We start from the raw sequence: 13,892 nt of genomic DNA, 5'->3' as shown, positions 1-13,892 counted from the left end.
AACAGAGTCAAACTACCTGGTGGTGAATTCTTCCTCTAACTGTACTTTCAGTGCACAGCAGTGCATGAGTAACATGTTATTAACTGCAGTACCAACTCCTTTATCATTAAAGTGAATACGTGAAGTGCATCCAACCATTTTTGCATAGTTTTTACATGGATACTATTCATGAATATCATGTTGTATTAGGTGATTTGAAGGAGAATGAGGAAATGAGCTGGGTGTGAGATGTACCTTGCTCATCTCCTTGTTCTCCCCTTTTCCAGCTGCTCTAATTTGACACCTTGAGCATTGGTGGGGGGAGGGTGGGGTTAACTAGGTGGGGGAGTGCAAAGACACAGCGGAATTCATTAAGAATAGCATAGCCCTCTCTCCCCTCAACCTCCCTCCAACGCTAATGACATCAGAGGTTACTGGAGAGCAGACTAGCCAGAAGACAGGAGGAGAGGAGCGAGGAGGGAAAAAAAAGCCCAGGGAGAAATAGAGAGAGGGGAGCTGTGTGAAATTAGAAATATTTCATATGAATAGATTTTCAGCGGAACAAGTTCATGGTTCAGCTCGTACACGAGGTGCTTTGACTGAACAATCTCACTGAGGCCTTGTTTGCTTAGTTTGTTCTGAGTGTATTTCTGCATCCTTTTAACATTCACACGAAATGAAAGAGGTTTCAAAAACGGCTATTTTGCCTCTGACAGTCCTAATGCACTATGATGACATACCAACAACCGACTGCAGACCTTCGAAAAAACCCATTTATGCCACACTTTGTAGGTTGGATGGAGTGCAATCAGACCTTTTCAACACTGTGATTACTACGTACTGGCACAGTAATCTGTGGCTGAGGAATTGGCTGGCTAATAGCAGTTTCACATCAGCCATCTATAGGGACCTTGCAGACAGGTAAAGTGGTGGTTGCAAAATATTGAAATGGTCAGTGCCACCTGGGATGAAAGGCCTTTATAAAAAGTATTAAGAAATTATTTTATTTTTTTGCTCTAGAAGCTGCAGCACCGTGTGTAAGATGAGCAGCTTTATCTTTGCAGTGACTTCCAACATCAAACACGTCGCTTTTCCTCGCAGCCACTGAAGCTGCGGCTTGATTTTAGAGCTGGAGGGGAAGTGATTGAGGGGTAAAAAAAAAAAAAATGTTTCTGAGCTGAGCTGAAATCCTTACTGAAACGGTGTCCCGAGACCTTTCAAACGCTCATTTCCATTTATCTACCAATGACATTTTTCATGACGTACTCTCTGGCAAACTATCTGACTCATAAATCCAATTCAAGCCTATTACTGAAGAACTTTTAAAGCTATCCTTCATTAATGTTAATGGGGTTTTTTAGTGGAGGCCAGTGGTGGTTAGGACTACATGGCTGCTTTCCCAAGCTTGTTTAACAGGCTCCAGACAGAGATGGATGCTCCTTGCAGTCCGATAGGCTCTCTGAGCCATCTATCACCCAGAGGACCCACCCACAGAGCTGGCGTTCCATAACAAAGGGCAGGCAGGAAAGCTCCTGATTGACAGCTTTATGTGTGTGGTGGCTAGTCAGACAGCAGAGAGGAGACACTGTATCTGTTTCTGGCCTCGGTGCTGGCCCCCTTTTCTGAAAATGAGTTGTGAAGAACAGAACAAAATAATGAGTGAGCGGGGGAATCAATCAATATGCCGACACATGAGATAAATGAGAGAATCAAACACACACAAAAACATCCCTAATGCTGCTGAGTAGGTACAAAACTAATCAGGCAAATGAAGCTGCCCGGGCAACATAAACTGCGAATGGAGAGTAGAGTTAAGGCATAAACAGTTATTATCACAAAGATTATTACCCTTACACCTCCAGACTCACTAATTAGCACAATAAACAGCCATACTTTAAAATGTATGGTCGGAACATGCAATAAAACTGGCTGCAACATGTAAATGCAGATACTTCACATAGAAAGTCACAAATTAAGGGCTAACAGACTGTTGTGCAGCCACTAAAATCCAGCTCAGAAAACATTAAAATCTATAATAACGTAAGCACAAACATAAACTGCTTTGCTCCTGTCACAGCTGTCATCACTTTACGAGAGGCTACAGTTCCTCTCCGGGTGTATATATTCTCGAAATGCAGACAAAAAGCAAGGGGGGAGGAGGGGGTTGTGTTTCAGAAGAGACACACTAAATTTGGACAGTAAGTAGTATCACCCCGTCGGCGCGGTACACCGCACATTCGCAACGCCCCATTTAACCGCACACGGCGCTTCCCTCTACTGCCTTCATTTGCATACTTCAGCGGGGCCCTGACGGATGAAGACGGATGGGGCAAAATCAGCCTCACTGAAACAACTGTTTTATCAAGGTTAAACTATCCAAGAAGCTCTTAACCCCCGCGCTTTTATCACACTACAGCTCTCCCAATATCAATCTATCAATATGATCTTATCGGAAGGGAGGTGGGTGAAGACGCTCTTCATAAACTCAAGTAATAGGAACATAAAGGAATTTTATGTGTTTAGGGGAGGAGACTGCTAAACATGGTGCTGAAGGACATGTCCAATAAAACAGGCTGCAAGGTGGTGCCAGCAAGCCAAATAAAAAAATAATAGAAGAAGAGGAGATGCTCGCCTCGAGGCATGTGGAGTCACGGGGTCGTCGGTTCAAATCTTGTGAACGACTCGTGAAAGCGCGAAGAAGAAACACTAAAATCCTCCTTTAACAGCAAGGTGAACTTGCACAGACTGGCATTCGTTCTGCTGCAGTGAAGGTGTGTTTAATCTCAAAGACAAAAAAATATAGCGGTGTAGCAGGGTGCTGCAAGTCTGTTCGATCAATAAAATAAAATATCAGTATGTCCAAAAATTTCAAAATAAAGTTTATGATGAAAATCTAATTATTTGTGTATGTTCCCTTCTTGTTACATATTTAATTTACACTTTTACTTGTAATAGATGTCTTGGAATTACTTGTTATCATGTCATATGGTGTAACTTCATGTAATACGAGAGTTTTTGTCCCATCAGTGTAACACATTTGCCCTCCTATTGTGAGTACAGTAAAACGCAGCAGTTTTAAGGAGTGTCAGTCGATCTACTTGTGATCAACAGACAACCACATGGTCCATGCTAGAGTTTATGTTTGCAGACAGAATGTGATTTATTTTAGGTGGAATTTCCAATTACAACAGTCACATAAAGCAAAAAAATCTGAGATGGAAATGAGAGTGTTAAATATAATAAACAGTGATAGGCTTCCTGCATTTCTTTCATCTTGGTGTTTGTTTGTCCATTTTATGTGTGTGAACACCTAAAACTTGTGCAGTAACGCCAGAACCACCTTACAACACAATGCCTTCCAGTTTAACTACACTGCAAAAAAAAGTAGAATTTGTTTAATCGCTGGTTATCATGTTCTGTGGTGAAGCTTAACGTGAAATGAGAATAATTTTAACCCAAAAATACAAACCTGACACACTGTCACATTCAGTGTATTAATATACACATTGCAATACTCGGTTGTACTTTGTTATAACTAACACTATGTGTGCATCTCCTTAACATTTCAGAGACCAATTTGACACAGTCCAGATGATGTAAAAGCAATCCAATACACAAAACAAATTGCTGATACCGAACATAAAAGGCGCACATAAACGCACATGTATGCATAAATCATAAGCGCAAACTACCTCCTAACTTTTGATCTTTGAAGGGTAAAAACTGCGTTAGGAATGGCTCAGTAATAAATGAACAGAAGTATATAATTTGCTGATTATGCTCAAGTAGAAAAAAGAAAATGACAGCAATTAACATAATTTCAGTGGGAGTTAACTGTCCAGAACTAACACCGCCAAAGGCAAGCTGGCAGACAGAAGGCACAGAGGAAATCCACAGCTTTCACTCTTTGGGTTGGGATACAGATTTCTATAGTACAGGGAACCAGCAAGGAGGCAACAATGCATTATCAATCCTCATTGCTGCTGCTGGGAGAATTGTTGACATATGTAACCTTCTTAAATATCAAAATAGAAACTTTCACAGATTGCACAGATTTTCTTGCTGAAACAAAATAATACTCTGGTAATGAGGCCTTTCATATTTACATAAGACAGATTTTTCCACAATAACTAGTAATCTAACAACTTTAACAAGTGAAACCTGCTGTTTTGTGGCAATAATGAAAACTGATTCAACAGTATTTTTGAAAACAATTACATTTGCATAAAAAAACAAACAAGAAAACTGATCTCACTCTAATGGTACTTCTGACTTGGTAATTGATATTTCTACAGAACATCCATGCATAATTTCAAATAGGGCAAATAAGAGAAGTTTTGATCTGCATTGCAGTGGCTATTTTTTTGATTCATGCAGGGTTCCTGTTTTGCCTGAAAGAACAGACAGTACTTCAGAAGCAGATTTAAGAGCCCTTATCTGGCTCTCACAGATTGTCTGTCCACTGCCGGTCAGCCTGACCAAGTACTGCCCTCTGCTAACATTCATGCTCTCGCCCTACTGTGCTAAATGCTACCTGTGGTGTCACATCTGCCCCGGGAAGTGATCCAAAACTGCAGCTCCCCGTGTCTCTATAGGCCCTGCAGAATTAGCAGCAGCAATCCCGGGAGACAGCCTGGCTGCCTATTTCTGCCCCTCCAACACACACTCTAACACACGCACAGAAACAGGAGATACCACACACCACGCTGAAGATTGCCAGCATGAGACTGTTTGATTTTGCAGCCACAAAAACAACTCTTTGTGTGGCTAAATTTATCATCGCTCTCCGCCACAGTATTTGTGTCTTTCTCTACAGTTCAATATCTCCTCTCGCTTTTGCTGTGTGTGTGTGTGTGTGTGTGTGTGTGTGTGTGTGTGTGTGTGTGTGTGTGTGTGTGTGTGTGTGTGTGTGTGTGTGTGTGTGTGTGTGTGTGTGTGTGTGTGTGTGTGTGTGTGTGTGTGTGTGTGTGTGTCTGCATTGTTCTTTGTCTGCGCCTTTCCTTCCAGTGAAGGTGCCGAGGTTACCAAGGCTCATCTGTGGCCCCTTTGTCTCTCACGGCAACGGCAAGGTTTATTAACATAAATTAGAATAGCTCACCGAGAGAGTACCTTGTCGCTATGCGTTACCCACGGCAACCTCTCCTCCACTCTCAATCCACCTGAGCATGTGCGTGTGTCTGTGGATGTGTTTGTGTGTGAAATAAAGAGAGAGCGAGAGAGTGAGAGAGTGAGAGTGTGAGAGAGTGTGAGAGAGAGAGAGAGAGAGAGAGAGAGAGAGAGAGAGAGAGAGAGAGAGAGAGAGAGAGAAAGAGTGCACACTCCTCTGCATCTAAATGTGAAACTACTCTGAAATGAGGGAGACACATCCACACCCATCTCTCCCCTGTCCTGATTAAAATAAATGGTGCTATCTGCACTGCATGACTCACTACACCATGGCATTACTATCAGTAATTGAAACATCCAATCACTACTGAGCCATCAGCCTCACTGCTCTTCCCCATCTGACTTTGTGGCACCTGATTGAACATCCTACTGTATGGGAAGTAATACAAGATATGCCTGTGACTTTATACTCAGAAATGCTGGAGGGAGACGCAAAAATACTGCATCAACGAGGGTGCAGCTCACGTATCGTTTGCATGACATTTGTGTCTGCATGTACAGTATAGGTTGAAATGTGCGTGTGTGTCTGTGTGTGTGTGCGTGTATATGTGTGTACCACTCAACATCCTAAGCAGATATCCAGCGAGAGTCGGCAGCCTCATTGATTGGTGTTGATTCCATCTGGGCAGCGAGCAACGACTGACAGTGGATCTAAGCCGCTGCGAAAGGCAACCATTAATCTTGGTCCTGTTTAAGCAGCATGTATTAATTTGTGTCATTTTTACTAAGTCAGGCAGGGAAGAGCGCTTGCCATTTTATGTTTGACTGTTCATCGAAGTCAGGGGGGTCCTTTGTACAACCCCAGCATGCTGCCAACACGCCATTTACATCTTAGTGGCAGGGTGCCAGAGAACCCACCTCCATCAAAGTGAACAGGAAAATCTGCACACACAGATTACGTTTTTGATATAAGAATGGATATGTCTCTTCAATCAAACGGTGGAGAAAAGGCCAGGGCTGCATGCACGTAACCATATGGATCTAACGCTGTGAAAAATGGAGAAACTAAACAGTATAATTCAAAGGTAGTTGGAGTGCACAGTTGGAGCCCCATGAACATATCAATAAGATCTGCAGGTATTTCAACTCCAACAATATGAGGACATACGCGTTTACCAGTCGCACTGCGTGAGGCAGTTCCATGAGGCTGTGGAAAATCCAATCAAATCCAAACAGCACCAATAAGAAAAACAATGGCCGAGGTGATTGCAACTGCAATAATGTCACCAGAGCTGTTTTGTAGACACTAAAAGCTGCTCCAGAGACAAACATCTGATAAAAAAAGAAACTCCACTCCACCATAGAGCAAATTTCCTCTCTAAAGCAATTTTATATTCGATAAGTGGGAAGGCATTCTTAGCGTAATGGATCTGAATATGATCTCTGTCAGAAAACTAAGAACACAGTCGTGTATAAAAGCACAGCGTGCAGAACGGCCAGTACTGCTGCATCAGATAACCAGATTGAAAAGTGCAGGAAACAAACTACAAATAGAGATGCATTGAAATTCTATTTCTCTGGAATAGGTGAACTGACAGATGTCTGTTTCTCTGTCCTTCTTGCCATTTTTGTGAAGGTGAAATCAGAAAAAAGTACATGAAAAACAAAATAATTAATCACTAGTGCGCACGTAAAAAGGCAAAACAACTGAATTGCTCTCTCTCTCACTCACTCACTCACTCACTCACTCTCTCTCTCTCTCTCTCTCTCTCTCTCTCTCTCTCTCTCTCTCTCTCTCTCTCTCTCACACACACACACACACACTCCCTCGCCATACGTCGACACGCAGAATATGACCATTCTACAGCCAGATCTGTTATCACGGCTAATTACTACTCCCACCCCATATATACAGGGCTGTAATTAGCCTCTTAAAACATGATTAACATGTCTCAATTAAGCCAGTCAACATTTGCATAATATATTAGCTGTCCTAATTGCAAGTGAGTTTATATCAGAGGACAGCGAACAGCAAAAATACTTGCTGTTGCTTGTGAAGTGCACTGACAATGTAGTGAATATAAATATGACTATAGAGGAAATGTCAGAGAATAAAAGGGAATCCAGTCTATTTATGTCTGATATAACTCACTTTAAAGGCAAAGTTAAACTTAGAATCAGCACATCCCCACTTGGACTACACTTACAAATATATTACATGTTTATTATTATTCACTCAGATGAACATTTTTGGTAAGTGGAGGGAGAGTTTCCTGTGCGCTCGCAAATCAAAGCCTGGCAACATTTTCTCAGGAAAAACTTTGCGTTCATTTTGAAGTTATTTATTTGAAGTTATTTATGAGAGAACAGACAGCGTCCTGTTCAGCCTTATTTCCGTGGAAACTAAAACATGGGGGGATAAACTGCTGCTTCGGCACTTCCAAGCCGGGGACAGATATACAGTCTCCCAGTGAGCGCGGGGAAACCAAGGACATAGCCATTAGTTTCAGGACAGCGCCACATTGGAGACTAATGCCTCCATCTGTCACTGGAGATGAGAGGAGAGTAACAAAGAGAGGCAACACTAACCCCTGAACTCATCATGGACAGCCATGTCAATTAAATACTGAAAAACAGCAGCACTGGGAGCCATAGTAACCAGTTTATCCACTGCTGCATGGGAGCTCAACCAGTACCACCGTTAACGGTTAATGTGAAGGTTATAGAAAATACCATAAATAGTCATTTGACATCATCACCCTGCACCTTCACGTTTAATTCAGGCCCACCAACTAGATCTGAGATAATCACCTGATTAATTGATGAGTCAAAGTACAGGATATTCCCCACTGTTTTCATACTACTTTTTTTTTTTTATATATATATATCAGTTAATCATTTGAGTACTATCTTGAAGCAAAATGCAAAACCTTTGTTATTTCTATCTTCTCTGATGAGCGGATCTGCTGATTTTTCAGTGTAAACTGTATCTTTTGGGGTTTTGGTTTGTTGGTCAGACAAAGTAAAATACCTGAAGAAGTCACTTTGACCATTTTACTTTGTTTTCCGATTATAGACTTAATAGATTAAATAAGAAAGTAACTGGCAGAACAATAAATAATAAAAATAATTCTTCATTGAAACCAGCACAGTCGTCAAAACAAACATTTGCTTCTTCCCAATAAAGAAAGAGTATTTCCTCCAGTATTTATGAGCCCTGGCAGGAACCTTGAAAGTGACCAGATCAACATCACTGTGGATATCTAAAATGTGTGTACATGTCTAATTAGCAGCGCAGGCTTGGGGGAGTGGGGGGGATTGGTTAGTGGGATGGACTGATTCAGCAGGTCTAGCTTTGATAAGTTCAAGCGGTGTAATGCATTATCCGTCTGATCATATTAGTCATGCAGGAGCTCTCCATCTGACCCGAGCCTGCATGGGGGTAATGTGAGGCTGCTGACACCGAGTGGCCTGACGAAAACAGTCCCAGGCCCGCAGATAGAGAGACACAGGCAGAGAGACAGAGAGAGGGGGAGAGCAGGCCTGAAATCTGACACCCAGAAACACTGACTTGGTGTCTGGCTTCTCTTACTTAGTCAACCTGTACGTGCCAACTTCCCTCACCGTAATGGTTCCACACAAACAAAGAAGCTCTCCAGCTCTCTTGACAGGATGTGGAGCAAGCACAGGAAAACAAATTCAAAGTGCTCTCAGGAACTGCAGAAACAATGATGATAGTCTAAAAAAAAAGTTGCAAGGGGCCGGGAGATGGGGCAAACGTTTTCGTGAAATACAACCCCGGTGGCCAAAAGGAACGTCTGTAAGTGGTAACACAAGCCTCCGGCGTTGGTTTACTATAAGCCAGCGTGTGAACCTGAGCTTGTTTAAGCTTGCTAAATACTCTTGCGCTGTGACATGGGAACGACCCCGGCACAAATAAACGGAATGGGGTGGTGTGGGGTCATCAGTTAAGGCCCGTTCTGTCTGCTATTGGCATGTGCTCCCGCCTTGTTTGTCAGCTGCTTGCCAATGGACACCTCACTGCTGCAATGTCCCATATTGCTGCTGTCAACACTCCGCTGATATACCACGAATAAGTGATGCATACACCACACATGCAAATAACCACGTGCCACAAATGATAGCTGATGTTAGGAAATGTTTCTTCTCTGGTAAAAGGTTGAGAAAAAAGGAAATGCTTCGAATCTGAACTGCTGTACTCGTCTCCTCCTGCTCACACTTCTTCCCAGAGACTACTCTGACTGCAACAATGTAAAAAGCAAGGAGAAGCTGACTCTTTATAAAGAATATAAAAAAGACCTGACAAATTACAGGCTGTTCTCCACTCGCACACACTGCACTCAGCACATTTGGCTGTAAATGCCATGGTGAAGGTTTGAGTCATTTTCTCTGTCACTGCAGTGAAAGGATTTTCAGTTTCGTCTGCACAAACCTCCTATGGGCGAAGATGAGCCGCAGCTCAGCTCTTCAAACGGAGACAGGGAGGACACAGAGAAGCAGCCATTCAATCTTGATTCTCTCATAAATAGTTTGGGTTATTCTTAACTTTTAAATGCTGTTCTGTCTTCACAAAAACAATGTCATTATTTAGAACTTGCAGAGTTGTGGTAAAAATAACTGATACAATAAAAAACATTTTTAAAAAGAGAGAAAATACAAGCAATGTTAAAAAACATTTCCAAACTTGGTACTAAACGGAGGGGAGGACAATTTGCAGTCTGAGGGGAGCCTCTCGTCAGAAGCTCTGTGAAGTCCTGGTTGCCAAGAACGGTGGGAAGAGAGGAGAGGCAGGGGGAAAAGCCAGGAAAAGGTCCAAGTCACTTTGTTCTTCGTTTTGGAAACGAACTCTGGTTGAACCCGGGGAGACGCCAGACAGTTTACAAAGAGCCAGGCATTACTCTCTCACTTTTCCAAGCCTTGCAATTTAGAAACAGGGCCCCAGCCTACTATAGCTTCTTCCTCACAGGCTGCATTCTTTAACCTTTGTAAATCTGATGAAAATCTCAAGTGTCTACATGTTCCCTCTCCTTTCTTTGGAAAAGCCTGTGCCAAACTCTGACTCATGAATGTCAGTGAATAACAGTCCATGTTATATTAATGAAAACGGTATTGCCTCCATAAGGCACAAGCCCTGTGTTTATTCTCCGTTGCCTGTCTACATGGCTGCGATGCAGCCAGCAGACAAAGTGACAAGGCTCTCTCAATAATCTCAACAACAGCTTCAAAGTTGTGCTCACAGATAAGGCTATATTGGATATTTTGTTTTATTTCCTCTCTTGAAAAGCAGCACTCTGCCACATCCCTCAGAGAATATTCGCGGGCTTTCATCATGTGAGCCGCTCTTCCTTTGATCTGCTGTTAAAAGTGAGTAATAATTCACACATTCCTTTTCATGACTTTGACCCTTGTTGCGAACATAAACAGAAAATCCCTCTGACCTGCCCCTGCATGTAAAACAGCTCACTTAGCAAACACCAATAACTCGGCCAAGGAAAACAGACAGAGAGGGGTGAGAAAGCCCGGCCCCAGAAAGCCCAAATGTCGGCATGAAAACATTCCTGTCCAGAGACTGCAAGTCATCTGCTGCCAGCGCTGTGTACATGCAAGATGTGTGACGTTTGTCGATGAAAACGTGTTGTAAAAAAGAAAATGTGAATTTTATGCTAAATAAATATACAGTGGCTGAAGAGACCTTTAAATCCACATTTTCTCTAAAAATGTTTCAAGTATTAAAGAAAGACATCCAAAATAAAGAAAACAGGTGATGCTAGAGACAAAGAATACGCTTTTAGACCCTAAAATGGACAACACTGTCATCGGTGTGGATGCTTACCTGTTTTCTCCTTTATTTCACACAAGACATTGAAGAGGGCAGGTTTCATTCTGTGGCAGTTGAGTGCATGTTTCCTAAAAAGAGGACAGGACACCACTTTCCAAATCAATATTCAAACAAGTGGACCCCCCTGAAATCCCCAAAATATCATAATATAGATACATTATTCTTCCCAGTTGTTTGTACCACAAAGTATGCTAATTTATAAAGCACCCAGGAGCCAAAGCAGGGTAAAATATTAACAAAGATGAATCCATATTATTTGGATTTAATCATTTGTCAAATAATTAAATCCAAAGGCTATGGATTCATCATTGGATTCAACATGTTTTTGAAAAACAGTTTGGTCTTACTTAAAATGCCACAAAATCTATCCAGTTATTCAACTGTACCATGCCTCATATATTTCATTATATTTTTTTTTATAATTATTGATGCAATAGGTCATAACTATAGGAGAGGATCTGCAACATGTTATTATAGCAGAGGATTACAATGTAAGCTCCTTTGTAACAAGGCAGAAGAGTCTCAGTGTAACTGAGGTGCCAAATGCTCCACAGTTAAAACACCTCTTATCTTAATCCGCTATAATCATGCCATAATTGATAGTTTTGATAAAAAAAAATATTCACGCAAAAGTTGTTTCAAATAATTAAATGTGAATCGTGACAAGTTTTAAGGGTCTTTTTTTTCGCTTTCGCGCAGTCACGGCACTTCAGTGGGCGTAATTGCTTTCATTTACAGGCAGTCTTGACACAAACCACAATGTTATTATCTCCCCCGGTCCATCCCCAATATCTCCTATTAATTATACAAGTATTTGTGTGCAGCCTCACCTCGCCTGTGCCTCGTCTAAGCTTTGGTCTGTGATGGTCATTATTTGCTGTAATATGTCTCCGATGTCCTGCTTTCTTCCCTCTCCGTCCGTCCCTGCCGTGCCATCCTGCATATGCTGCGCCAGGCCGGGGTGTCCGGCCATGCCTACCCCGTGGGAGTGCATCAACCGAGGCTGCTCGTCCATCCTTGACCACGGTCCCTGCTGCCTCCCCTCCAACTTTCAAATTTTTATATCAAGAGGGAAAAAATATAAGAAAATATCCTCGGAAATTCCTCTGGATTCCTCGGCGTTTCTCTGAGCCCCGACACTCCTCCTTTTTCCTTGGTAAGCTTTTCTGGATTTGGGAGGAGGGAGACTGACAAACCCTCTCTCTGCTCTCCCTCTCGGTCTCTCTCCCAGCTGGTTTAGGTGAAATCTGATCTGAATCGCTGCTTTTGGCTTTGGCCACTCCTGCACCGCTACTGTAGGGACGGAAAAAAAGGATTGAACATTAAAGGCTCCTAATCTGATTAAAAGTGGAGCGCGTTGTGCCCCTCTTATGAAACCTCCGATATTCTCGAGAGCTTGATGCGCCAAAACGCGCTAAAGACTTAACTTGTCTGTGAAGGATTTGGATACAAAGTAACCACCAACTGTTATTGTTTCGCTTATGTCTGGTAACTGACTCATAATCAGAGTATGGATGAAAAGCCTCCGCCCCTCGAGCCACGATTGGAGAAGAAGGAGCGCGCAAGTCCCACCTCGGTCCTCTCCGAAAACGTCAATCATCCTCCTTGGAAAGGTGGGACACTGTAATAAACATAAAGAGATGTGACCGGACCGGGTGGCAATACAGTGATGGATAGAGAGTGAATATGTAGCCTAATAAATAATTGTGAGTGGCAGTGAAGCTCTGACCCAACAGGACAGCATGGTGGTGCTTGGAAAAGACACTCTGTCACCCGGACTATATATTTCCCTGCTGAATATTTACATCCGTGTAATCAGTCAAAGGAATAATAAATCAAGAGGAATTTATTAGAACATGCAGCAGTTTGTGGAAAGCATTTTATAAGCCCCGTGTCGTAATATATGCCCACAACAGTCGTAACAAAATCCAGTTTATCAGCCTTGTGTTTAAACAGCTGCCTCCGTTGGCATCCACCATGCATTTGTGACTGATACAAGATCTAATCGCTGTATATTAATGATTGGTCCATTGACCGATTAGGCAATTAATATAAAATCAATCTGACAAACTATTTCTATAGTTGATTAAAGGGGAACTTTGCACAGTTCTGTTTTCAGGCGTTGGGGTGTAGGCGTAATACCTCATTTACAGCAGTAGTAGTATATAGTAGGTTCAGCAGGCCGTTATCAACGATATGATGGTTGGACAGTACCACTGACCTTTGTCGTCATGGTAACAATTATTAACATCTGGCAAACGTTTTGACACAGTATGGTAATGTACCAAAACTACTTGGTGAGGTTTTGTAAAAAGATTGCGGTTTGGGTTACAAGTGTATAATTTTAATCACGTAAATTCCTTCACATACCTTACTTAAAAACTGACTTTGTCACCCTTTATAGTCCTTCAGCAGACTTCCTCCTTTGCTCCCGTGATAATTACAATGGCCACTAGAGGTTGCACTTATTACAACATTTTGGCCAAGTGGAAACCAACTATGACGTCACACACTGGTCTGCGAACTGCTGTTCTGAAGCCGCGAGTTTGTATTTTGGCTGTCGCCATCTTGCTGTTTAAGAGACAGAAGTGAGCATCTTTGGATGAGCTGTGGAGGAGTGAGAGGTGGATCTGACTCAATTTGATTGGGAACCTGAGGACAGTAGCCCCACCCACTGATCATGAAAACCTGAGGGCATCACAGGCCTGTCAATCAAACAGATACTTCCCCAAACATACTGCTTTTTGAGGCCGAGATTATTTTCAGATGGACCGCCAGAAAACTCAAGAAAGAATGGCTTTAGGAGTCGAATGGGAGTTGAAGCCCTTTTTGGAGACAACCCCTTGTGGACCTCACTGGTATTACAGTTTAAGGCTCTTACGCATTGGCCTAATTTTTCAGACCCAGAGGCTACATCTACTTTTATATACAGTATATGGTTTTGGCC

General features: G+C 42.3%; 1 protein-coding gene across 7 annotated transcripts in view; it reads right to left on the bottom strand.

Moving 5' to 3' along the window:
- pbx1a (pre-B-cell leukemia homeobox 1a) overlaps positions 1-12,486 on the bottom strand; it is a 49,519-nt gene extending 37,033 nt beyond the window's left edge. For 2 of the 7 annotated variants that reach the window (XM_069691988.1, XM_069691992.1), the window contains exons 1-2: positions 11,776-12,479; positions 10,940-11,013 (exon numbers count right to left, since the gene is read on the bottom strand). In XM_069691988.1, coding sequence (XP_069548089.1) covers positions 10,940-11,013; positions 11,776-11,960 — 259 coding nt within the window. In that variant the 5' untranslated portion in view covers positions 11,961-12,479. Of the gene's footprint in view, positions 1-10,939; positions 11,014-11,775 lie in introns of all 7 variants that reach the window. The other 5 variants (XR_011310648.1, XM_069691991.1, XM_069691986.1 and 2 more) reach the window with 5 other exon arrangements.
- Positions 12,487-13,892: the final 1,406 nt, after the last annotated feature.

Source organism: Brachyistius frenatus, unplaced genomic scaffold (assembly GCF_029030835.1).
Source record: "Brachyistius frenatus isolate BFR_SWC_R1_liver_20210118 unplaced genomic scaffold, ASM2903083v1 Contig_12, whole genome shotgun sequence".
In the NCBI taxonomy this organism is placed as follows: domain Eukaryota; kingdom Metazoa; phylum Chordata; class Actinopteri; family Embiotocidae; genus Brachyistius; species Brachyistius frenatus.
This window is presented reverse-complemented; position numbering and strand designations above follow the sequence as displayed.